Below are 27052 nucleotides of genomic sequence, written 5' to 3'. Positions count from 1 at the left end.
GAGTTCATGTTGTGTGCCATGGATTTAGCTTTGGAGGGTGACATAGGTAATACACTGGAGTTAGATAGTTTTGTTCCTGGATTTCAGATGACAAAGAGAGGTGTTATCGGCCCCCTAGATCTTGTGTGTGCTGTCAATCTCTGGTGCTGCTGTCTTTGTACCTGCCTCGCTGCCCCAGGAGTCTGCTATTGTCACTGCATTGTGGAATACTGATCTTGTGCTCAGTGCCACCTGGTTAAGAAGGTGAGGAGCTCAGAGACCTTTCTGTGGGCCCCAGGGTGGTGCCACAGTTGCTGGCTGCTGGCCTGAGCAGCAGTCTGCCTCCTTGTACTCCTTGCCTCTGTTTCTGCATCTTCTTCCCATTAACTGCTGTGCTTGCTGAGGAAATCTGAGGAAAGGGCTTTTTCTTTGTCCTCCTGTACCTTGCACTGCAGATTTCTGATTGTGGCTCCCAGACACTGCAAAGGCTGTGAGCAGTGACAAGATAAGAATTGATTTTAAATGTTTTCCAAAAGCTGCTTATGGCAAATAAAAGTTGCTTATCTGTTTGTGGTACTTGCTTCCAGCTCTCTTCACTCAAATGAAAAAATACTCTCGGCTCCTTCTTCTGTTGTAGTACCGTGCACTTGATTTTGTTTGGTTTAGGTGCTGCCTTGAACTCTTATTGACTTGCCCTGCTTGAAGGCTTCACGTTTCTCTACAGGGGGAGATCTAGAAATGGATCACTTCAGAGTTGTGCTTCTGTATTTGTCATCTTTGGCTCCAGATGTCTGCTGCTTTCAGTGTGTTGCTCCAAAATTGCAAGTGGAGATATGCCTCTATCCGTACCCTTCCAACTCAGCTAGGCTGTACAGGAGTATGCTGTAGCAAGCTTCAGATGTGATGTAGCCATAGACCATACACTGAATACACAGAAGCATACGGGTTTTATTACATTTTGCTGAGTTTAAAGCCTCAGGTGGCATTCCTTCCTATCGCTTTTTGTTATATTCCCCAGTCCGTAATACTCCCTCCTCCTCTGCTCCCTCTTTCCTTACCCCACCTTAATTAACGAGCTGGGAAGGGAAATCTGTTTTCTCAGCTTACTCTGACATTTTATTGAGATACTTTATGCTTTAGGTTGAAGATTGTTGTTCTGCTTAGGTAGGTTGCTGACTTTCATGGTCTGATACATTAACAAAATTATATACTATTGGAAGGCACTTATGAAACCGTTTTTGTTAATAAGTTTTTTTTATAGTTATCTTCATCTCCTTCATGTAGGGAGTAATTTAGTGGTTTCATTTTTCTTCAGAGCTCAATTTGAAGTCTCTGGTTGGCAGCGAGCTCTGGCAGCGCCACACCAGATGAGCCCTGCTCTGGATCTGAGCAGAGCAAGCTGCAGGCAGGCCTGAAACAGGGGAGTGTATGCCATGGGCACATCTAGGGTGCCAGAGTGTGGGGTTATGGGAACACTGTGTGTGTGTCCTGTCCAGAGAAACAGCTCTCCAGGAGTGAACAGGCGCTGGGTACAGCACACACTTGTAAGAGCTGTCCTTTGGACAAGTGTGCCTCTATGGAGGGGCAGGCTGCTCTGACACTAGAGCACAGCACAAGGCACTGACAAAACGCAGTTCTGCTTGTGTGCCCCTCTGACCTTCCCATACAGTGGATTGGTAAGTCACATTCTCATATGACTTCTTATCATGTGAACCCTTAGCATGGTTTTCTAAGGGTGCTTATTTGTCATGAAATTAGAGTGCACTGGAACAACTACCCTTCCAGTACGAACAGCGCAGTCTGTAAATTGTATTTTAGATAGTTTGACAGGGGTGAGGTCAGGTATCTTCAAGTTGACAGTCCCTGACCATTCCAAAGACATGACAAAATCTTAACTGTTCGCACCTCATTTATTTAACTTCTGCATGTGCAAATGTTGAGTGCTGTCAAAACTCGCTTGGAGCAGGACTCACTCCAGGTTCAGTTTCACAATTTTCTGTCCACCCTGAGTGTTCTTACCTGCGTCAACTGCTATCATCTGGATGCAAATTGCCAAAGCCAACCATGAAACTAGTTTCTCAGTGATGTGGTATTTGGAGCTGGAGCAAATACAGAAGCTTCTGAATAGCTCTTATTATGTTGGAAGGCAAAGCAGCACATTCTCACTCTTTAAGCCCTGCCCAAATTCCTTGAATTTTTGCAGCTCCAGGTGATAGTTCTAGTCTGCATGCGAAAAGAGTAAGCTGTCCACCAGCTCTCCCAAAGTAGGAATGCTAACTAAAGCCACCTCTAGCCATGCCATTTTTAACCGATTTAGCTGTGGAAATAAATATTTGTGGGTCTGTGTTCTGACCATCACATTATCTGGTTCCCCGAGCATTGAGCCTGGGCTGGGCTGGGGTTTGGCATCTGTCTCACTTTCTGGTCTGATGCAGTGTTCCTTTTTCTTGAAATGAGTGCTTAGTAGCTGATTGAAGAAACACTTTGGAGCAGATTCTGATCTAGGAGAGAAACTGCTTCTGTCACCTCTGCAGGAACATTAAGTGCCTTGTCTTAGGCCCTGCGGAGCTCTGAGCTCTGTGTTTCACATGGATCCTGTTGGTGAAGCTTTGAGGCAACAAAGCTTCCTTGTCAAGCTTGAAAGCTTGAAGCCTGGAGCCTTTGCCATGCTCCTCTGCATGCAGGCTTCTTCTGTGAGCAGGTACCAATAGTCTGATCCCCATCTTAAACGAGTGTCAAGGCTGCTGTAGGAAGTTTGGGAGCAAAAGGCTGTGCCCTAGGTTGGCTCCTTCTGCTTTGAAGCCAGCCCTTCCCTGTTGGGAGGATGAAACAGGGCTGGCTACAGTGAGCTGAGTGGGAGCCTCCTGCAGCAGCTAGAGCCAGACATGGTGTGCCAGGTGCTGCTTGATGCTCATGCAGCATATGCTATGGGGCCCTGGGCAGTGGCTGGTGCCTGCTGTAGTGTGTGACAATCACTTGATTGCTCAGCGAAGAAAGGGCCAGGACAAGTGTGCCCTTGCTCTTTCAAGCCCACCCCCTGGCTTTTCAGCGTACTGGGATGGGATTATTTCTTCCTGGCCCACAGACAAGATCAGTTTGAACCTCCTGCTGTGGTGTCTTAATAACCCATACCCCTTTCACTGTGAAGCTGCACATAAACTAGCGTTGTTCTTTGACGTGGTTGTGGCTGCTGCCCAGTCATGTGCTTGGGTAGAATGGGACAGGCACCGTGCAAAGCTGGCTTCCAGGGGACTGGTTATGGTGGAAATTGCATTCATTCTTCGTAGCCTTCCGTTGCATGAGCGTGGCTTTCCAAAGGAGATGGCGGCAAGCACTGAGCTGAGGACAAAAGACCAGCCAGCCTGTGGAAATGAGGTTTCTCTGTTCCCACTGCAACTTTGTGCTGAAGCGCAGCTGCTAGCAGGAAGAGGGTTAAGCGCTCCTATCACATGGAGAGGTTGTGTTTACTGCATACTTCTCATAATCAGGGCTGGCATCCAAATCCGGAAGAAGATTAGCACTTAACCAGAGACCCTGAAACAATATGTTTCATGCTGGTATTCCTGTGAAGCTGTGTGTTCTGCCATAAGCCCCCTTGCAGAGACCTGTTCCTCCAGCAGCCTTCAGAGGAAGCTACGGGGACAGCAGAAAATGGATGGTTTTAGGAACAAAGGTTGGACTGGGCTGCATTCATCTTAGGTGCAAGCTTGAAGCCAGTGAGGCTTTGCCAGGAATTAACTTATTCCATAATAACCTAATCTCTTTCAAAAGATGTTCTGGAGATTTCTGGTGGGAACACTGGCCTCCTGGGATAAATGAGAATGGTGACATTGTTCAGGCGTGACAGTGACCAGTTTGGGAAATGGGACCGTGCATTGTGGCCATGAGGGTTTTTATAGGGTGTTACTTGCACGTTTGGCCAGTAAGATGAGTTCTGGGTTCCCATGGCATTGAGTGCTAGATGTGACTACTAACTGATGGTACTGCTTCTTAGGCTGAAATTGTTATATTTTTACTATTTAAGGCTGTCTTAAATGAGCTAGTCCTGGTCTGAACTGTATTAATGCAGGATAAACAGAAAACCACATGGACTTGTAGAAATAATCCCCAAATCTTCTCATTAACACGCTTCTGGTGGGTATCTTATGGTATTTGTAAGTTAGCTATTTACAGTCACTACTGTCAGGCTTGTGGGATGATGTTTAGCCCTGGGATGAGTTTTTACTTTTTCTGAAACAAGCTTCAGAAATAAACAGTGTGCCTTGGCTCTTTGTTTTAGGGTGTCATTTGGCTTCCACGTAGTAGCTAACGCTGTTATCTCTCATCTGAATGCCACCTTCCTGCATGCGCTTTGCCTCACTCAGAGGATTCCTTAGTGAAGAAAGCAGATGACAAACATCATGACAGTGATGACTTATAGATGACATGGAATCTTTGTCAAGTGCTTTGTTTCTAACGTAATGTGACGCAGGGTCTGCTACTTTTATTATTCTTGCTGTATGTGTCCATGCATATATTGCAGTACTAATAATTTAGGTGTTACGTAGGTAAATAATGAAATCCTGAGTGTCTTATATCTGAGAAGAAGCTAGGGTGTGCCAAAAGAGGAACAAGACTAGAGGGCCATGAATTTTACAGTGTACCCATAAGGCACAATCACCATGCATCAGTTGTGATAGTAAGCTGAATTGCAAATGTTTTGCTTAGCAACTGTTGTAAAGGAAAATTGTCAGGCAAGGGCAAAGTCAGGAGTGAGTATGGAAGGCACTCCTTTTAAGTGGTGAGCTGTACGCTGACATATTACTCTGACTAAATGATTTGGTATTTTCCTACAAACAAGTAAAAATATGGGCACTTCTGAATATGTATCAGAGCAAATGCAATCGAATCCCCTAGTTGTGTGAAGTATCTTGTGACTTTGAGAGTTGTGTACATTTAGGCAGCTTCCCAATGCAAGGCTGCAGGGTCAGCGAGCTTTGCCTGGTGTTAACTTCTGTGGCCCCTCGTTGGGAAGGAGTGAAGAATTTGAGTGGTAAGTGCAGCCATCCAGATGTCTACTTCCACATCTCCCGCCTGCCCTTGGCACTGTGATCTTAACAAGGCGCTGTCATAGGAGAGACATATGAGCAGCGGCTGGGTATCAGGATACAAATACTGCCAGGGTAAGGGCATATTCATTAGGTGTTACTTATTCATTGGGGAAATGATTAAAGGCGAAAGAGGCCTGTGTTGAACTGGCGTGAAGATGCATCTCAGACTGTATAGAGATCCTTTCTGCTAGGTTGTCTTTTATAGAATTCTTGGCACATGTTTCATGGACTCTTTTTGTTGAAGAGAAAATAGATGGAAGACTAAAAGTTCTGTAAGGAAGAGTTATGATATAGCTTTGTATTGTCTGCCCACCGTGCTTGGGGTTAAGGTTTTGCTTTTCCTAGCAGCCCAGTGTTAAGGCAAGGTGTCAGGTGTTTTTGTTGCCCTCCTAGGCCTGGGATCAGTTGGGAGCAGGGCACTGCTTCCTGAGTGCAGGTGAAACATCTGGGGAGCGGTGTTTTGTGGGACTGACAACGCAGCTTAAATGGAAGTTCTCTAAGGTAAGAGCTCCCAGGTTTGATCTCGAATGGCCTACCAGGAGATCAAATTTTAGCAACATATTGTCTCTTCTGAAGATTTCTTCCCACGTGAATTGAATATTTCTACAGAGCCTGTCCTTTGCAGTGGAAGGACACTGAAGAGAGCGTCCTTCATCATGATGGGTTGTGATAGTCCTATGAGCATTGGTGCCAATAGCTCTGGTTTGGAGTTTTGTCATTCAGGCTGCTCTGTGTTTTTGTCATTCTTTAGCAGGAATCCTCATTGCTTCAAGCCACAGTAGCTCACAAACTGAAGTGGATTCCCTCCTGCCTCACCTACCCTCAGCTGACATATCTTAGGGGTTTTTTCATTGTAGCTAAGTTTCTGTTCACCAGGCAGGGAACTTGGCAGGTGCTGGAGCTGTGACAGGCTCCAGCAAACTCTGCTAATAAAGGAATCAGCTGACCCATGTCAGGAAGCATGGGTAAGAGTTTAGAGACCGACTCTGGGAGCTGAGTTCTGTGAACAGACGTCCGTGGGCCTTGGCATTTTACTGAGTGCTTCTGAGAGCTTGCTCAGGTACAGAAACAGCAACTGAGAGAGCAGCTATGGGGAAGGCATCCTCGTGGTGCTTGTGCATCTGACTGCACCCACAATGACACTGTGGGTTCTCAAAGCGATGTTCCAGGGATTTGAAAAAAAAAAAAAGACCCACCCGTAGCCTAAATTAAGGCACTGTTGAAGGACTTACAAGGGTTTGGGATGGTAAAACCATGAACAGCATCATAGTCTTGTGGGAACTCCTTTCCTAGCACTGGTTGTAGAGAACATCTCCATAACCTTACTGAGTTCAACTTCAGTCCACTGCCAGCACTCTGCTTAGATCCACATGTTTTTCCAAAATTGCTGTAGATGAAAGCTGAAACTGCCTGGAATTTTGTTATATCTCTGGCTTGAATAAATCCAGTACTACTTACTGAAGAAGCAGAGATGTTTGAAGAAGGAGCTGAAACGTCCATCTCAATGACTATGTGGGATCAGAGCTTCTCTTGTCCCTGGGGAAGAAGATCCAGTCCTGCTGTGATAGCTTTATGGCGTGGCAGATTGTTGAGGCAGCTTGGGACTCCTGCTTTAGAGCAGCACCCCATTTCTTGATGAGTGTCTCCTGTTTTTACTTGCAGATGATATGTGCATCAAAATTGGGGCACCTGCAAGCGTTTCATGCGTGGTGAAAAACAAGATGAGCCCATGTCCTGGAAAGTTCCTTGGTGCAATTAGTGGCCACAGATACTTATGTGCAAGCCAAAAGCAGTGGGCATCCTTGTGCTTTGTTCTGCCTGATGGACCAGACCACAGGTTGTTTCCTGTGCTCGGGGGCTACAGCTGGGAGTTATGAAAGCAACCTATGTGAGCTCGGGACTTTGTGGCTAAGTAATGTGCAGTTCAGGTGAGATCAGTGCTTACTAGAAAGAAAAAAAGCTAAGGAAGGCTATGGGTTAAAGATATGATTCAGTTTAAGGCAAATAGTGTATTGTGATGGTTCGGTGTTTTTCATGCTCCGTTTTATCGAGGCTGCTTTTTGAAGCAGTGCGGTTCTGTTATCCGCCCAAAATGACTGTATCTTTGTGAGAGTAATTCAAAGTGTTGTAGCTAAACTCTGGTGAAAAGCAGCTCATCCTTTGAATGGTTTCATTTCTGTGTATGGCACCTCCCCACACAGCCCTCAGAGCTGCTCGTCAGTGGTAGTTCTCCTCAGCAGTTAATGTGCAACCACTGTGTCCACAGAAAGTCTAGATTTAAACAATTATTTCTGTACCTTGACAATGTCTTTTTCAAGAGCAGCAAGGGAGAGGCAGGAAAAAGGTGATTTACTTTGTACTGGCTTAAAAAGGCAAACAAACCAACTGTAAGCCACATAGTATAGATCTGACCTTCACCGAAGTCAAACTCTACATAAAATCTGCCATAGGTGTATGGAATATCATTCCATCATTCTGCTCTTTCCTACTGAACTGTAAAGCAGAGGTAAATTGAACATCTCAGATGATTTAAGGAGTTTGCTTACAAAAATGCTTTGTTCTCACTCCCTCATTGTGCAAGCTCAGGACCCTGCTGTGCTCCATGTGCAGGAGAGCACGGAGTGGAGCACTGTTACTCCAATGTCTGTAATCACTTTTATTTTTATTTTTTCATGCCATTTCTTCTTCGCCTTTCCTAGCAGCCTCACATTTAGGATGTTGCTTTTCCTTAAGGAGGTGAATTGATGAAGGCACTTCACTGTTTTGTCTCTGTTCCTTTTGAGTCAATTCGGGACCCAGTTAGACGTTTCAGTAGTTCCAATTCAGCCAATCCTTGGAATTTTATCACTGGTGTCTTGTTTGTCATTGTTTCTCACCAGTCCAATTGAACCTAGTTCTTCACAGCTAGGCTCTACGGACAGGTATGTGCTTTCATCTAGATTTCTGTTCTATTTTTCTAATAATTGAATGAAACTTGGCACGAGTAGTGCCCTGCTCTGTGATGGAGGCCTTTTTATGCCTTCATTTTCTCTCTCTTATTTAGCTAGCTTATCATCTGGGAGAGAACATCCCTCTTGTCGTAAATATGACTGTTTACTTTTGAAGTGTCAATGATGATACGATTCAACAACATCAGGGAAAAACAGCACCAAAGGAAGGTGCTGTCTGTATGCTGGCTGCTGGGGGAGCAGCAGGATGAGGAAGGCATTTGCACAGCTTTGCTCCTTATTAGGCATCGCAGAGTGCTCACCGCAGAGCCGTGCAGGAAGCCAGCTTCATTGGTTCTGTTGCTTGCTGAACAGTTTGCTATCAAAAATAAATAGCTTTGTGTTTGACTTCAGGGTGTGGTATTTTCAAGAAGAGATGTGACAAAGTAGCAGTGTAATGCAACTGTACATAAAAAAGTGTGTGCCAGCATTACAGCGTCTTCCAAGAATGGCATACTCCATTAAATTGCTGGAGGTTTGCTTGTGAATGGCCAAGGGCAGCTGATGCTAGGCAGTGCTAGGAGGCTAAGGTGACTTCCTGAAATAAAACTGAAGCATCTGTGGGCTTTGATAGTAGCAGGGAAGGGGAGCAGCCTGGATAATGTGTGAATCCAGTGCCCTTAGAAGCCTCACTGGTGCGTGGGTTTCCCTTACTCCTCCTGGAAGGAAGGCAGGGCCCGTGATGGGATGGATGCTGGTTCCAGTCACTGCTGGCCATTTCCCCTGGAAAGGCTGCTGGGTTGCTCCTGGCACCACAACTATGTTCTTGGTGGGACTTTGCTTGTGTTGCTCAAGTGGAGTGCAATTTTTACAAGCTAAATGCAGTTCTTTGTCATACAGAGAGGTGGGAATTTAAGCTTCTGTGTTGACTCTATCACATCATGTGTCAGGAGACAAAGCTGGAGTAGGGTATACCTGAGGGACAGGGAAACTTTCCTAGTGCTTGCACCTGGTGTGAACCAAGCCTGAACCTGGAGGTAGAGCCGCTGAGGCTCAGGGGTGTGCTTCTTGCTGCACCTCTCAGTGGGATGGCAGTGTTCAGCCACAGAGCAGGGTGCAGCCATGGTTGTTTTTTTGTGTTTTTTTTTGAGTTAAAGCATGAAAAACCTTTTGGGAAGCATCATTACCTAGCATACAATTACATGGCTGCTTGTGTGCTTCTGCTGGACTGAGTTGTGTAACTGCGTGAGGCAGCACTGATCCTTTACAGAGCCTGGCTGAGGAGGTGGCTCTGAATCTATCCCCTTGTGTTTGTGTTTGGAGCAATGAGCAAGAGCTTTTGCACCATGACTTCACCTGCAGGACTTCTTATGTGCCAGGGAAATGGCAGAGGAGCAGCTGCAAAGCCTGGTCTCAGCCTCTGAGGCTTTGTGAGGATGTGTCCTTCCTGAGGTGGTCATGGTGTGGGTAGGGCTTCTGGGGGCTCTGCTAACCCCAGTTGAGTGGGACAGAGATGAAGAGCAGCATGTGGGCCCTTTAAGAAGGAATTGGCAAAAGAAGGGCTCAGTATTTAAATTTAGTGCAGACGAAGAGGGAAAAAATTCCCTGCAGCATCTGGTTTATATTAGTACTCTCTGCTTTGGTGGAGGATGTGTTTACAGTGAAGCTCTTGTGTGCGTAGTGGGGGGGAGGTTGTCTGTGCTGGTTGCTTTTAGGGGATGCTGAGCCCCCGCAATGCCTTGCAGCTCTCCTGCCTCCTCCTGGGCTCCTGAACCAGCCCTGTGCTGCTTGGAGGTGTTTGAGCACAGCTGCCTACCAGGGCTCTGCAACAGTGCTCACTGTGCTGGCTGCTTCCCATCTTGCTCAGCCCAGGAAAGGAGGCAAATAGTCCCTTGGTTGTGAGTGCTTGTGAGTGGTGGCTGGCTACAGAGGCTGTAAAGCTGCTGATGCATCTGTATGCTGGCTGCTGCTGTGCTGTGATGAGAGTCAGTCACTTCTGCCTTTGGCTAAAGGTTCCTGCTCAGCACGGGAGGTTAACAGAGCTTCAGGATGACTGGGTTTTAGCTGTGGTGAAATTTCTCTTTGTGCTTTCTTTTTTGAAGCATGGTTTTGTGGTCTTTCTCTCGAGTGAGCCACGTTCCGACAGGAAGCCCAAACATAGCAGTGTTAGTTGACTTGCAGCATGTTGGGAGAGAGGAGAAGTCTGTACAGGTCTGTGGAACCTGTGTGGACGCTCTTTCCACCCATAGCCTGCACACCTCACCAAGCATTGCCTGGGGGCTGGCAGCCCCTCTGGTGGTGTGTTCTGAGTAGGTATTGTTGGAGTCAGCAGTGAGCACCTGGGCTCTGCTTAGCATGGAGGTTAAAGATTGTAATACCTTCTTGGATAATCATATAAAAACTTTGTAAGAGTTCATCATATTCTAGAACAAAATAAGTGCATAGTTTTAGACATAGAACAATTGAAAAAATAATTCCTAGGACACAGTGATCATTTCAGTATCTGGTATTTGGAATTTTAGAGAATAGATGCCATATGCTTCCAGGCAGAAGGAGGAGGAATGGAAAATTTTGGATTTATGTTCATGTACAGTGTAGATTTTCTTATGGCTGTTCTCTCCAGCTGCTGCTGGACCAAAGCCTGTTGCCACCACCGCAAGTCTGAGATTAAAGCTCATAGCAGAAATAAACTCTTCCCCGGCTACTTTTGCAATTTCTATCATCCAAGAAAAAACAAAAGTGGTCTCTATCTGCCCTTTTCCCTCTTCCTGTCTTAGGACAAGACAGCAGCAGTTTCCCTTTTGTGATTTTCATAATATTTTCTCTTTATTATTTGTCTTTGCTGCTTTTAATCCTTGCATAACTCCATTCCAATCAGTGCCCCTCAACCATTAATTATCTGTTACAGCTAAATGCATCTCCCTCCAGGTGAGTCAGAAATTAAATTCTGCCTCTGCCATCCTCTCCCAGCTACTACTGCCTTTCGTTTCATCCCAGTGGTGGCCTGCTGGCAGGGTGTAGAAAATACTTGCATTTCTGAACCATGTTCTTGTGGCAAAACTGGCAAAGCCGTGCCCCATTCTCATGGTGATTGTTTGGGAAAAACTCTGGTACCTAGGGGTGTTCTCAGCCTGTTGGATTTGAGGCACTGATCCTCCCCATGCGGTCAGTGCAAAGGACCTGTCCTTCTTGAAATGCTAGGGAAATGTTCTTTGACCAAAAATGTGTATGTGCTCAATTGCAGAATTACAGCTTTCAAATGAAAAGTGTTTTCCATGGGGGAAAAGTCATCCTTGGTTTCTGTTTGTTTGTTTTCAAAAGCCACGTTCTGGAAATCCCAAATATTTTGGCCGATTTCCTTGCCCTGCTACAAAATGCATCCAGGTGTACAGCTAAGTAGTTCAGATGTACTTGTGGAGTGGTTTCCAAGTGAATTGAGTCTCCCACAAGGTGCAGTTGCCAGACCTGTGTAACATACCGTCCTCCTTGGTGGAAGAAGCCTCTAAGCAAGAGTTCCTATACAGTGAAAGAAAGTGGGAGCATGATGTGCCAGCACTGCAGCTCCTAAAGGCATTACAGTGCTGCTGCCAAAGCAACATCTGCAGCTCATGAGAAAGTATTCCTCTTACCTGCAGGCCTTCTTCTGTACAGCAGGAAAAATGTCTCTGATCCACTCTAGCCAGTATCTCAAATTATCAGAGCTGTGCTGAAATTGGATGGTAGCACTATTTAGTTGGAACATAGTGAGGAATGTAGTTAGAGATGAAGTGGAGCTACAGAAAGGAAGAACCAATCCTAATGATTTCAAGGTGACACAGAAGTGCTTAACCAAGTTTAACTTGTGGGTCTGAGAAGGATTTTACTGAATGTCTTGGGTTTCTCATCTTCCCATCCTTCTCTCTTTCCAAAGTGATATTTGCCTTAATACATAGCACCATTAGAAATTCAGCATGGCTAGTAGGAATCATCTTAACACTCTTCTAGCCTAGGCTGATTAAAAATAGTAAAGACTTTAGCACTGAAGATAAAGATTTTTCTTGCTGAAAATACCTGATTTTTCTCAGAGAATCTCTTCTCTCCCAGTGTTCTGTCCTCTGGAAAACTCCTCCTTAAATAAGAAAATATTATTCTATTTTTTTTTTCATCCCTTAACCTGGAGTACAGAGCTTTAGAAACTGAAAACATTTCATACACAGTACGATGCCTCCTTCTCTGGCCTGCTGAAGAGTGCACCTTTTGTACCCACGGCCTTTCCTATAAATGGCAAGACTCTGGGTATGCGTGGCACACAGGGAAGAAGAATGAGCGCTGGCATTCAGCATCCTGTTTACATCATCTGTTTGCTCTTGTGGTGAGCTCCTTGTCCTCATCTCCTAGAAGGAGTAAATGCAGGAATGTGAACTTGTCTTGGTTAGGGCGTAAATCACTCCCCATCCCCTGCTGCTCTGGCCTGCATTGCGGCCGAGCTGATGCTGGGCCCTGCTCGCGAGTTAGTGCCTGGCCCACTCTACAACGTTTGGGCTTCTTCCGTGGGGCAACTGAGGTTGAGGATCTGATGTTTGTAGAAGATCCTGGACTAAGGACATCCCAAGTTTTCACAGGGAACTCAGTTTGCTGGAGCAGCCTTCCCTCCACTCCTCCTTTGTTCCCTGGAGAATGCTGTTTGAGGCCTCTGGTGCTTTAATGTAGAAAAGCAGAAGCAGCAAATGGTTCCTGAGGGGCAGAACTGGCAGGTAGCTGTCTTCAACTTGCAGTTCTTCCGGGCAGTTTGTTTTCCCCTATGTTCCCATAGGTTTTCCTGTCATCAGGGCAGTGAAAATCACATTGCTGGGTTTAAAAAGGTAGATCCAATTCATCCTGTTAGTAAAGTATTGTGCCTATCAGCTTTCAATAACTCCCGTCTCCTTTGGGCAGGGCTGGAGTCCCCACATTTGTGGTTCTGCCGTTGGCCTGCAGAGCAGGGCCTGTTTCAACCCAGTGGAAACGTTCTCCTTGGCAACCCTTGGGCCAGATGCAGGAGGTTTGCTTTGTGCTTCTCAGGTCTTACCTAGGACAGCTGCTGAAATGATCAGTGTGGCTTCCTGCTATGTGTGTCTTTAAGCCTCACTTCCTTTTCTCCTTTTTCTTAAAAGTTTTGGAAAGGAAAAAACAAAAAAACCAGCATAGCAGAAACTTAGGGTATCTGGTTTTCTAATAGCTCAGAGCTACTGTGCTACCAAGAACTGAAAATGTTTGTTAATGGTTCAGCTTGAATAAAACATCAAAGGATAAAAAAACATCCTTCAATGATTCTGCTTCCCTTTTAATCCTTGATATCAATTCAACATCTGTGTTCTTTTTAAGAGATCTTCCTTCTTTGATAAACTACACAAACAGCTTTGAGACAAATAAAATAATTGAAGTCAAAATTTATTTAAAAAAAAAATTATATTTTTTGGCCATCTGTTGAAGAAAACTAAGAGTACATCCCCTTAAAGCCAGGTCATCTCTTGCTTTGCTCCCCAGGCTGGAATCCTGGCAGCTGAGACTGAAAACAGAGCATCCTGAGGGGAGCGGAGGACAAAAGTTGTGCTGGCCTCAGCCAGGTGTTGTGTTGTGGAAGCCAGCCCTGGCTCCATCTCTTAATAGTTGCTGCTGTCTCAGGATGTCTGAAACACTGAACCACAGCAGCCTGGAACAAAGCTCCTGCTGTAATTATTCCCCTATCATAGTTTTCAATCTTCTGCTTCCTTTTTTTTTCACGCTCTGCTTTAAGCTCTCCATCCTGGTTTGAGCACACATGCTGAGAAGACCTGGCCTGACCTCCCTTGCCTTCTTGCTCCACTGTAGCTCTAAGCCGGGTTCCTGTCTCTGCTGTGTATTCTGGTACAGCTCCTGCCTCACACAGAGCTGGCCCAGCCTGACCTCCCTCAGTGCTCTCTGTGATGCCCTGGGTTGGGAACCCGGAAACCTCTATGCTAGTTTGTATGGTGATGTCCACATGTACCTGCAAGGGCTCGATGCAGATCTGAAATCACACCTTAGCACAACCAGGGTGTGTGTGTGCTGTGTGAGCATACAAGATCCCAGCGCCTGCAGCGTGTACAGGGGTAAGGTGGTAGAAACTTGTGCTGTCACGCAGGAGCCCTAGGGCCCATGAAGAGATGAACTAATTAGACCACTCCTTGCCCTGTGATGCTTACTGGGGAGTAACTTGCTACTCAGTGCTAGTGTAGACAGTTTTATCCTTGCTTTTAGATGACACATTCATGCCTCAACAGGGAGTGTATCTTAAGATCCCAGAAAAGACCATCTTCATAATCTCACCACCCACAGTAACTTTAGCATTTTGGTATCCAATTAAAAATAAGTCACGAAGCAATTCAAATTTGAATATGACCATTACTTTAATAAATATCTCTCCCCAGAATGTAGAATACATAGACACTCATATGTTTGGATTTTTCTTGCTCTTGGCTGTTTCAGTTGTGATTTAAATCAAATGCTGTAGAACCTACGGCTGTGTAAATGTGTGTACCCACCTAGGAGTTGCAGCCTGCAAGATATGCCTGAGGTTGGCTCCCAGTAGTTCAGTGAGGCTTTGATCGTCCTCACAGCGCTTGTCTGCCTGCTGCTGGACGCCTGTGGATTGAATGAGCCCCACGAAGAACTTGCTCCTTGTGAATGAGGTGTGGAACTCAACACCGTCTTGATTCTTGAGAGGCAACAGCTGTAAGAAGTGACAGTTACTGCTGCTGCTGCTTTGTGTGAGCAAATGAAAGAGCTCATCTACCTAGGAGTGTGCACAAAGGAGCATTTCCTCCTGTTCACAGGGTCTGTTGGTGAATTGCCCGTTGTTCTGTTCTTTGGATGGAAAGTGGGGGGTTCCAGCTCAAAATTCTCAGTGCTCAATTTGCATTTTTCTTCTTTTAAAAGACATTTAAAGCTCAGGGAGATAGAGTGAAAACTTTATTTTGTTTGGTAGTGTCTTCATGTAAATATTCAAAATCTAATCTACACCCAGATCATTTAAAAACTTCCATCCAGTAATAGCTGTGACATTCCCTTCTCTGGCCTGACATTTCATTTCCCTCCAGAACAGCTGATAGATCTCCAATAAAACTCCCACGTGGGCTTGCAGTTATATTATGTCTAAATAGCTGCAGCATCCTTTTCCCAACCTCGATGAAGAAATCCAGTCACGCTTACATTCATCCAAACAGACACAGCAGATAATTTTCATAACCTATCACTGACCATCATGCCCTTCAGTTTACATCTCTCCTGTAGCTCCTCTTTCTTCACCTCAATCAACCTGAGGTGCCTGTCTTTGCTTTCTGTTGCCTCTCCTGTTCTCGGTTAGCTGTGCTAAGAGCTCTCGCATCTATCAGCCTGGTGCCAATCTCTGTAGCCTGCTTGTTACCCTTTCTGGCCAGTATTTTATTGCTCTTGATTGCCATGCCTCCCACTGAGGAGGAACCTGCTAGAAACTGCCACAGTTTTGCAGTTTTGTTGTATCCCTTCCAGTTAGGCTGCCAGCACCAATAGCTAGGACCAAGTGCGAGCTAATTGCAGTGTGGCAGGAGATTTTTTTGAGCAAGGTGGAAGCATAAAACCATAACCACGTGAGACTGTGTGGAAACCAGTCCTGGGGTCTTGTGTAGGAGCCTGCTGTTCAGATGCAGTTATGTAGCTTGTGATTATGGGTACGTGAATTATCTGTGGCTCTTTTCACAGAAGGACAGTTGGGAATGCTGCAGTTCAGATCACTCTCTTTTTGGGATTAAATCTCTTCTGCCCTGATCCTGGCAAAGAGCTTGACGAGCAGTAGGTTGTGGGTGTGCTGAGCCCTCTGCCAAGCACCCTGACTGATGTTGTCTTGTGCTCAGTTGTGCTGCATCCCCTCTGAGTCCTGTACAGAAAGTGCTTTGGAGTACAGAGCAGCTTTTTGCTATGACTCTTTGTATCCTTGAGCACAGAAAGATCTCTGCCCATAGTCGTATGGGTGCATCAGAGTCATCTTGACTTAGGAGCAATTTTTTTACATTTTCAGTAATCCCTTATGAAGCAAGTGTAGATTTTTTTTCAAAAAGAGAACAATTTTTTTCTCTTCTTTTCAAAAGACCTCAATTGAAGATGTTATGCAAAAAGAGAATCCTCTGGAGCTGGCAGCTGTGTTTCACAGCTGTGGATGAGTGTGAGACCCCAGAGCGACAGCAAGTTTTGTTGGGCAGAGAGGTGATGACCAAGGGAACAGGTTGAAGCAAAGGTGGTGGCATCTGTGCAGATGGCAATATTGAAAAGGAAGTGGAAAAGGAAGACGCTGCTGGGCACTAGTCTAGGTCAGTTTTTTGCCTCATGTTTTAGCCTAGTGCTTGGGTCACCAGTGGTAGGGGTTGAAACCCAAATATGCGCTATTGGGAGCTCTGTGGGATACAGATATCATTTCTGATTCCTTGCTCTTTATCGGGGAGCCCAGGCTTCACATCAGACATCTCTTTGGAATCCATTTCTCACTGGAAGTGATGTAGATTTCTGACTGGTGATGGTGAGCATCCTGGCTACAGAAAACCAGACGGTTTCAAGTTTCTTCTTCCCTCCAGTGCTGCAGTCACCAGCATTCTGGTGACTAAAAAGCAGCTACTTGTGCTTATTCTGCAGCGTCTGTACAGAGCAGCAGGCAAATACATTGTTGCTTCAATTATCTGACCTGTTTGCTTAGCTCCATATTTAGAAAGTCTGGATAGATAGAGATGAAGCTGTAAATTCCCCTTCCTGCCTTCCCTTTCATCAGCAAAGTAAACAGCCAAAAAAGAGCCTCAGAAAAGGCAACACCTGGGAGTCCTCCCACCAAGCAGCCGATTCGGGCAGCAGTGGGTTGGCTTGCAGTGCAGGGCAGTCCTACAGTGTGAGCCTGGGCTGCATGAGACCTTCCTAAAGCCCCAAGTCAGAAATTACCATAAGCCAGTGTACACACGGGCTGCCTCTGAGAGAGGTGCCTCTTCATGCTGACAATGTGTTTCCTCACGCCACAGGTGTGAATCAAGCCCTGTCAGCTCTTTTCTTTTGGTTGACAGCTCAGTTTTCAGCTCTCTGCACTGCTGGCTTTTTGGGCTTCATAGAAGCTTAGTATAACCCTTTTCTTTTCCCTCAGCCTGCCCCTGGCACAGCCCGAGTGACATCCCACACTGAAATTGATGTAGGGCCAGAGTAAAGTACCTGAGAAACTTTGTGTGGTTAGATTTTCAGCGCAGGCCTGCCCTTGGGGTGTAAAGCTGCTCGTGCACACTTTTGTCCCATCTGGCCCAGCTCCGTGCTGGGTGGCTGAATTCAGCCTCCCCTGGGTGAACAACATTGCTTGCAGTGGTTTGCTGTTACTTTCCAGTCCATAAATAGTTGCATCCCAGTGCTCAGCGAAGTAAAATGATTTCTTTCAGTATATTCCCCACATGCTATAAAGGATCTGGGAAGCTCAGCATATAAAGTGCAGAGACCAGCTCTGTTTAATTTTTGTTATGGAAGAACTTGAAGCGAGTTGACATTTATGAGCAGATTTCTTAGGAGATGGAAGAACATAATGAAGAGACTTGCTAGTCTGAGCTTCATATTAAAATGTAAAAGACTGTACCTCTGGCTAGTTGATCTCACTGTGCTAGTTTCTGCATGGTTTTTGCACGTCTCAAGACTTCTTGTAACTTCCTATGTGTCTGTGCTCCCTGGTAACTCTGGGATAAAAGTGCTTGTGCTTTACTGCTCCGAAATGCCAGCTGAGTCATTGATTTAATGTCCAGGAGCTCTCAAAAGGCAGAAACAAATGCCTGAAATGGTGTGGCTCCGTAGCAGAAGTGGAGTTAAAGGCTCTGGAGAAACAAATGTAGAGAAGAACAAATATTTACTCTGTGATGGAAGGGAAGTGCACTGGATTGAGATCTCTGCCCTCATCACTTTAGCCTGTTCTTAGCTAATAAAAGGATTGCTCTGACTCCAGGGCAGTTAATACCATGCCAGAGGAGAACCAGCATGGAGGGTACTCTGTGGGTTTTTTTTTGTTTCGTTTTTTTTTCTCCTTTCTTCCAGGGGAGGGAGGAAAGGCTCTGAGCTCTGTGTTTGCCTGAGCATAAATGAAAAACTCCCACACTGACTATTTCCTTAAGCTTCTTGCAAGTGATTAGCTGATTCACTGCCATCGTCCAAAAGGATGTATTGATTGTCAGGAGGATTTTGTTTTCCCTATGTTCCTGTTCCTAGGTCTTCTGGACAAGGAAAGGTTTGGTGGTGAGCGTTATGTTCCCCATGGGAACCTAGCCTGGCTCATGCAGGTGGAGTCAGGACTGGGCTTTTCCTGCTTTGGTGTTGTTCTCATCCTGAGCTACAGAGCTGGGTTTTGAGAAACTGCTAAAGCTGTGCGAGCTTGGAAGCAGTGACTGAGCTCTGTCCTTCCAAGTTCAGGGACTGTTCCCCGGAGCTGGGAGATGCAAGTAATTTCTCAGGCAGTCACCAAATGGTTCTTTAGGTGCTGGTAACATTCTGTACAATGTAATGACACCTCCCCTTTTCAGTACATAGTACTTCAGGAGCAGTGTGAGCTGTGTTTCGTCTTTCAGCCACACTTGGAACTCGACAGCTGCAATTAGATCAGAACAGGACATTATCCCTGATGAATGTACTAAAATCCTCTTGTGGAGGTGGTGAAAAAAGGCTGAGAGTTTCTGTAAGGATTTTTTTCTGAATATATATATATATATTTTTTTTCTTAAGAGAATGGGCTAACCCCATTGGAAAGTAAAATTCTCTTGTGCAGCATTAGTCTCATTGACCATCAGATCTGTAATTCTGTAGGTCAGCTGCTGTCCTTGGAATGCTTCAACACAAACCAAGCTCTTTGAATCACTTGAAGAATGGACTCAGGGTTAATGCTGAGAGGATTTATCAAATGTCGTTATTCTTTCAGGAGTTTTTAGGTGGCATTAAATGCAGAGCAACTTGCAGAGAAGCCAAGGCTGTTTGAGGTTGGAAGATGAAATTGGATAGTATGGCCAAACAAAAGATTCAGCCTTGAACAAGAAGCCCTTTGGGCACTCCCTGGAGTTGCAGTGAGGTTTGTGTAGATGATCTCTAATCTTGAGAGTTTTCTTCTGGCAGATCACAGACAGTGTTTGGTGTACCTAAAGCCATGGGAAGACCACCAGCAGTTCTTTAGGTGTGAAGGGGTGGCTAAGAGAAAGGAGCACCACAGCTATCAGAGAGCAATAGCACCATGAGGAAGAAACCATGTGAGGCTCTGGGATTAATGCTAGTGATGGATAGATGCTGAGCACAGGAGAACTTGGGCTGGGAAGCTGGGAGCTGTTTCCTGGCCCCTCAATCCGAACAGTTCCCATGAATGAGCTCATGATGGTCTCATCAGTCTGGTCAAGGAGAAGGAGATAGAGATTGAGGTGCTATGGGTTAGGATCCTGTTGCTTGATACGGTGTGTTCAGCTTCCAGGCTTACCAGGATGGAAGGGAGCTCTTTGTGGAGCAGCTGGAACTGCTTAGAATTAATTCCAGGGCTTAAAGAAACTTTGTGTGCAGCAGTTTTCTGCTTGCTCTTAAAAAACTGTTAGTTGTTATTGGGTGAGTGCCTCAATCCTTGTTCCAGACAATTTCATTCAAATAAAATCCCTTGCAGCATGTAGAATGCATTGCAAGAACAAGCAGCTTTGTCTGAGTGGCGGAGTCCTGTATGGTGCCATGCTGGGCAGGCACTGCAGTAGCTCTGCCTTCAGACCAGGCAGCAAACACGGCTGTGCCTGCGGAAGCCCAGGTGTGCTTGTCTGGATGCAGGCAGTCAGAGGAAAAGCATTTGCAGCTGGTTGTGTTGATTTTGTTTTCCAGCTGTGCCTGATGTATTGTGTGAGTATCCCGCTTTCCTTTCTAGTGGTCCAAAAGAGAATCTTGCTGTCATTTCCCTTGCAACACCAGAGGAAAGCCTGGACCTGTACTCTCAGCTTACAGCCTGTTCAAGACCTTGCTTTGCAGGTACATGTGCAGTAGTGTAAAAGTGTGCTTCTTGGTGACCATTAGTGTGCCAGCAGCTCCTTCACAGGAGCCAGAGCTTTGTGGGCACATTGCAACAGCAGAACTGGATTGAAATACTTGATGAAAACTTATCCCCAGCATAAGCACAAGGAGTGAGGATCTCTTGGTGGCTGAGCTCTGCTTCCCTTGGAGCATGGTGCTGGCATGCCAGTGAAGCAGTGCTCCAACAAATTCTTTCTTTGGTTGCTTAAGCCAAACCTCATTGCTGTCAGAGGGGAGGCAAGCAGTGCTCACTGCTCAAGATCAATTATATCTTCTCTGGGGCTGCTGTTCCAATACAACAGGCTCTTGGCTGTGTTGGGAAGTTTGTACTCATCCATGGACTGCGTGGAAGAGGGATTTAGCAAGTAGAGAAGTGAAGAGCGTCTGGAAAGGTCAGATAAAGCTGGAATGTCACTGTCGCAGCCACACAGAGATAAAACTGCCCATTTATTATTCTTTTTTTTACTGTCATTTGTGTGGTTGTGGTAGCTTTGACATTTACACTGCTAAAATTGCACAGAGGCTGAAGTGCCTTATGTCTGTTTTCCTTCAGCACAGAGCTTACTAGAGTTCTTGTGAGCAGAAGCTGTCTCTGAACTTAAAATACTGGCTTCCTGTCTTGATTCCCCAAGTTGCAGGAACACTGCGTGAACCACTCAGGTACCAGAAAGGTACAAATTGTAGCTTATGGATGGGAGCAAGGGGAGGCAGGGAGCAGCAGCAAGTGCGTGTGCACACATGCTTCTTCTTTGTGCATCACTTCATTGCAAGCATTGAACAAGAAACAGACCTTCAGGAGATCTGTTATACCCAATCCGTGGAAAGATCCAAGGGCCAAGAAACACAGCTCTGTCTGCATCTCTTCTGAGGCTACCATAGAAAATATACGGTGTGAGAATCATATGAAGAAAATCCACATGGCAGCGTGTTCTCATGCTGCTATTTGGTATAAGTGGTTTTCCACTTCTGTGAAATTTTAAGTCGCAAGGTTAACAGAGTATTTGTTTTCTCTTCTTTGGGACAGAGAACCAGAAGTGTGAAGATAACCCCAAGCTTCTGCACCTGCAGACAGTGAGGAAAAATATCTGCTGCTTAGAGCAGTGGAGTGACTTCATGGCTAGAGAAGGCAGTGGCTGTGCTCAGCACTGCAGTTCTGCCCTCGCTCCTGGGGACTCAGCAGCTGCCTGCAGCCGATTGCTGCCGCTGTGACTCAGGGAGTGGGGAGGAGGAGATCTGGTGCTAGGAGGTGGATGGGGCGAGTGGGAGGTTTCACTAGGTTTCCCAGAATAACAAAAAGGATCCTGTGCAGTTGCATTAAGCGAAGTCAGTGAAAATGACTCCAAACAAGACTGCCAGGGTTGCAAGACCCAGTGGACAGCAGAAATTTCAGCTTTCTTCTCCTACTCCCACCCTCCCGCCCCCCTCCCGACTTCTCTAGCACATTTCTTCATCCTTCTTTAAGCTGTCTGTCACGTTTCCTTCCAATTAACTACTTGGAAATAAGATATTTTATTCCTGAGCAGTGTGTGCAGCAGATGCAACATAAAGCAGTTTTCTGCTTACTCTATTTTGACAGATGTTGCTGCGGGTTGCTCTGTGACGAGTACTCTTTGTAAATCCCATGACTATAAATGCCCATTTTTATTAAAAGCATTCATATTCCAACTTGCTTGTAGAATGGCCTAATGCATCCACATGAAGCTGCTGTTTCCATATACTGTTGTACTGTTTGTGGTGCTGGGGAGTTTACATATGACCTGAAGGGTACCACATGAAATGGTGGGGGTGGCTCCAGCAGTACAATTAGGGGGCTGGCTCTAGGCTGTACTTTTCCACCAGGGTTCAGGGGACTCTTGTGCTGATAAAAGTCATCTCAATTATGTGATCATCATGCCAAACTTTATAATAATGCAAAGTTTAGGACTGTGGTTTGGTTTTAATATGTTTTTTTGGCAACGTAGACCCTGTCACCCCCTTCTTCAAAATGTACAAAAAGAGGTCCGGTTACGCTGGGCTTATCCATGATTTAGAGTAGAGCTTTCTGTTCTGCTTTAGGCTGATAGGTAAGAAAGTTCGTACCTACCAGCGCAGGTGGTAGGATGAAGAAAGTAGTGCCAAAAGGATGTACTTCAGGGTGCAGAGCCTGTTCACAAGTAAAGCCACTCTTGTTTGGAAAATAAAGAACAACAACAAACCACGCTTCTGTTTCTCAGGGGAATAACAATAAAAAGCAATAAAAGGTACTTAATGGCTTACTCTTTTTTGAAACTTCCAAATCTGGAAGGAAATCGGACCATCTTGAAAATGGAGATCCCAGACTTTCACAATACGTGTTACCCATCCAAAGAGCTTTTGCCATGAAAATATTTACAGCTGCACTTTTCCTGTTCTGTCCCAGAGACCCAGTGGAGAGCAAGGCCAGAGCACAACAATGTAAAGCCCAGCAGCTGTTAAGCCATACTTTTCCTAGGAAAGATTCTGCTCTACGCTATGGTGTAAGCATGAATGCTAGCAGGTTAACACAGGAAGCCCAGCTTCTGGAAAAGTAAGAAAAGCCTTGATGCTCTTTGGCATTTGGGGTGGTCTTTCTTTTGAATTTCAGCACATGATGTAAGCAGTGGTGAAACATTCCTGAATTTTTTGGCGTGCAGTTGCTTCAGTGTCAGCAAGGTCTTTCCTGCTGCAGTTACGCAACAGCCAAAGATGGCACGAGTGCTGTGGTCTGCTTTATTCTCCTTCTTGGCCCGTTTTTGCCCAGTTTCCTCTTGCAAAGGCTTGCCAGACTCTGTTCCGTACAGTAGCTCAGCAGGAGACTTGCCATACTGGGGGAAGCAAGCAGTTCTCCACTGGGTCAGTGAGTTGAGTTGGCTCTGGGAGCGCATCTAAAAGAGAGAAGGAAGATCTGCTTTTCTGCGGTAGGACTGAGCTTTTGAAGCTGCTTAGATTTTGAGTAACCTCACCCTTCTATTTAAGGAGTGATTGTGGGGTTATCCATCTGTACAAAGGAAAGGGTTTGCTTGGTGTCCTGTTCACTGTGAAACTCATTCATTAGTCCTTAGACAAACTTGTCTGCCCATAAAGAGCTAGTTGGTGCCTTTTATTCTTCAAACTGTTCTTTTGTTTCAAACTCCTGCATCTCCAGTTTGGGCTCTTTCATTCCTTGGGTTGAGGCCATGACACACTGAGTGTGTTTTATATTTGAACGTCCAGTGATAGCGTTAACTTTCCTCTTTCAGAATTAGTTTTGCTCTTTTGAGATAAGTTCTGCTCTTATGTCTCTTACAACTTTAAACACAGGCTTGGGTCTCATAACCGACAAGCTGGTCTTGTTGCTGGGCAGTGTCCATGTGCTTACTGCTCAGAACAAAGGCTGAAAGAGTACAACCACAGAAAATGTGTGTTGTCATCACTTGTGGCAAAGTTCATTTCTCTCATATGAGAGGTCCTCTTATCCTGACCACTTGAGGTCAGCAGGCATTTCCCAAAAGGGTGTTATTTGGTCTGAAAGCTACTGGCTTTTACCGTGTTGTAATTTGGACTTCAGTCCCTCCTCCATTTCAGACATTGCTGCAGTGGTCCTGCATCATGTGGCTGATTATGGAGCAGCTGTGATCCCTCTGCCAGAGGCAGTCAAGCAGTGAGGTCTGGGACTCTGCTAGGAGGTAGCATAGGTAATACTTACTGTTAGCCTATGAAGGACCTGTGCTTCTGTTGAGATGGGTGGTAGTGCTTTTGTTCAGAAAGCTTTTGCTTCTTCACGTAAGCAGCTGTTGCAGCTGCAGGGGGCACATGGAACAGGCTGGCAGTAGAGAGCCTCTGCTCAGCAGTTATGGGAACAGCAGCAGCAGGACCTACGCTACTGGGATGTGCTTTGCATAGTTGAATTCTCTGCCTTGGAGGACTGGAGGGAGTTGGCAGAAGAAAATCATAATTGTTTTTAGTGCACCAAGCTAGAGACAAAGAGATCTGGAATACTGTTTTCCTTTTACCTTTGTGTTATGTTAAAGTGTATCACCTAACACCGCTGGAGTCCTTAATAATGTGAGCCCTTAGCATACCGTAAAAGTTTCGAGGTGATGTAAACCAAACACGAAGTTCAGGGGCCCTTCCAGAAGATCAGGCACCCTGGAGCCGTGAAGTGGCCACATCTATCAGACTTCTTTTGCCACAGCAGCACACTGCAACTCCTTTGGGTATTTAAATGCTAACACTTGTGTTCTGCAAAACAAAGAAAGATGATAATCTAACTGGTGTTTCTTTCTGTATCACAGCACACTGGCAGCCCTTCTTTGGTACTGAACTGCTGTTTGGCTTCTGGGAAGATTACTGACTGCTTTTTTTTTTCTTCTTTTTTTTTTTTTCTTCTTTTCTGTGTTTTAGACATTTACAGCATGGTGTAATTCTCACCTCCGCAAGGCTGGGACACAGATTGAGAACATAGAGGAAGATTTCAGGGATGGTCTTAAACTCATGTTACTTCTGGAAGTCATTTCAGGTGAGAGAGGTTGTGTGTGGTGCTCTCTAGTGTCCTTAGCATCTCTGTTCTGAAATCTGTCTTCCCCTTTTCTCATAGAACGGGGACAGCAAGGGTTGTAATGCTGTAGATTTTGCTGGAACAAGAACAGCTGCTTTCTGATTCAGAACAAATTTCTCTCTAACGAATATCTTGTCTCCAGCAGTGACCATGAATGTGCTTGTGGAATGTGTTCCAAGCCTCATGGCCTGTGCAGGCTGCCCATTGCATTCCTGCTCCTGCCTCTCAGCTTTCCTCCACCCGCCAGGAATGCACAGCCTCTTGTGAAGGCTCAGGCAATGTCTCTCACTCTTTGGCAGGGCTGATGAAGCAGCTCTGGAAAGAGTGTGGGAATGCTTCACTGGCAAATCATACCAAAGCCACATGACAGTGGGAATAGGATGGAAGTTATTGAAAGAGGAAAGTCAGACCAGTAAATCTTCTGTGTCATTCAGTTTTAGCTGTGACTGAAGTTTTTCCATTCTAGTTTCAATCTGAGCTCAGTGCTCAGGCCTTCAGGAAAAAAAAAAATTAACAACAAAAAAAAAAAGAATGCAAAACAAAATTCCGGAAAACTATCTGAAATAAAAACAGTGACCAAATTTGGTCAGATTTGTTTTAACTCCCTATCACAAGTGTCACACTATTTGACAGATATCATCCTGAACTAGGATTATTTCATATAAGCAATAATTTCTATTGATGTGCTGATGAAATAAGTACCTTACAGTACTGTGGGAGGCGTCATGGGGGATAAGAGTGTGAAACTGGGGCTGTGTGTTCACAGACCTTCTCCTGATGGCTTTCAGTCAGTAAGAGCAATCCTACAACTTGAACCCCTGATCTTTTTGGTGTGTTTTGCAGTAAAATTGTCATGAGAGAGGCACTCAGACTACCTTCCCTCTGCTCCTTTTTTCCTAACCTTCTCCAACTCCTGCAAAGATGCTGTCAGTGTATGTACGCTTGAGAATTTATGCATATAGGATGATAGTTTTGAGTTTTTGCCCATGCTGGTAGTTTGGAGGGATCAGAGTTCAGAGCGTTGCTCCTGCAGCGCCTGTGAGAAGCTAACAGGCAGAGTCCTACTTTTCTGTGCTTTTTTTGTTGAACTATTCCCTTCCAGAGGAGGAGCTGCAGTGAAGTACTCTAATGGCTTTGGTTCTGATTGCTGAGCCAAAGATAGGGAAGGGGAGCATGAATGGAGGATGGTGAATGAGTACAGCAGGCTGGCTGCTAACACAGCAGATCTCATGCCTCACACTGCTTAATACCCTCTCCTCATCTCCAATCCCTCCAGTGCTGTTGTTCTGGTGGGAGCCCATGCTCAAGTGTGACCAGCGGACAAAGGCACAGAGAGCTGCTGTAGGCCTCAGGCCTACAAAGCATCCTTCTTTCTCTTCTTCTAGAGCCTCTTTGCAGCAGCTGGCCCCACTGGTACCCCCTCTGTTCCTCACCTTGGGAAGCAGCAACTCCTGGGGAGCTGCCTGAGGGGAATGAGTTCCCTCCTTGTGCCTTCCCTGCTGGTGAGGGCTTGCCTAGATGCTTCTGCCATGGCTCCTGCTGATGGCCTGCCAAATGGGGGAGGCTCTGGATGGTTCTTAGCCCTCTGGTTCAGCCTCTGGCTTTCCCCTCAGCTCTTGGCGACCTCCACACCTTCCTTTTCCTGTGTTTTGGGGAACTGTGGAGCTGCTGACAGGAATTTGGCAGGGGTGGGATACTGCGCTACTCCTTTCCCCTAAGCCAGCTTAGCCATGGGCAGAGAGCAACAGCCAGAGGAGCCATCAGCCATGGGAGCATGGAGCCAGCCTGGCCAAGAGCCACACAGAGCCAAGTGGTACCTGCTCCTCAGCAGCAGGCCTGGAGGTGCTCCTGTTGGCTCTGTGCTGGGAAGAAACAGGTGGGCCCCACAGAAGGTGCCTGATATGAAACACTTTCATTTTTCACTGTGTGTATTTCCTTCCCATGACAAAGCCATTTAAAAAATAATGCCACGACACTGGAAAAGGCTGAGCCTGTGTTTACTACTTCAAAATAAAGGTATAAGGCTTTTTTTATTTCCACCAAACAGAAGGGAGGACTAACTGAACTTTTTTCCTAAACAAATTTGCTGTAAATAACATCTATGTCAACAGTTCCTTACATTATTTGGCTTTTAACGAACAGCCTTGGGCTAGTACATGAGGACAGGAGAATGGAAGTGAGTAGGCCATTTCCATTGTCTCAGCTGGGAGAACTACTGAGAAATAGAACAGTAATGAAAGCAGATGAAAGTAGAACATACTTCTAGCAGGCTTGCGTTTTTAATGGTCTACTTCATTAATACTGCATGGCATGGAACCATATGAAGCTTTGCTCTGAAAATCTGAATTCGTAATAGAGTTCAGGACTGAAGGCAATAGCCATCGGGTTTGGGGACTTTCAAAGTTCACAAATATTATTCTAAGACAAATATGCTACTGCACTGCTTCAGAGAGGGAGACTGCAGTTTTGCAAACATCACT

At 45.6% G+C, this 27052-nt stretch overlaps 1 protein-coding gene across 3 annotated transcripts in view; it reads left to right on the top strand.

Moving 5' to 3' along the window:
* The window catches only part of ACTN1 (actinin alpha 1), a 79640-nt gene that overhangs the window by 10210 nt on the left and 42378 nt on the right, over positions 1–27052 (top strand). For all 3 annotated transcript variants that reach the window (XM_065754662.1, XM_065754654.1, XM_065754670.1), the window contains exon 2: positions 24419–24533. In XM_065754662.1, the coding sequence (XP_065610734.1) occupies positions 24419–24533 (115 nt within the window). The remainder of the gene's footprint in view (positions 1–24418; positions 24534–27052) is intronic.

This window comes from Cyrtonyx montezumae, unplaced genomic scaffold (genome assembly GCF_038088225.1).
Source record: "Cyrtonyx montezumae isolate F1298 unplaced genomic scaffold, pur_monq_1.0 scaffold_10, whole genome shotgun sequence".
Classification (NCBI taxonomy): domain Eukaryota; kingdom Metazoa; phylum Chordata; class Aves; order Galliformes; family Odontophoridae; genus Cyrtonyx; species Cyrtonyx montezumae.
The sequence above is the reverse complement of the archived record's forward strand: the minus strand, read 5'-3'. Positions and strand labels throughout refer to the sequence as shown.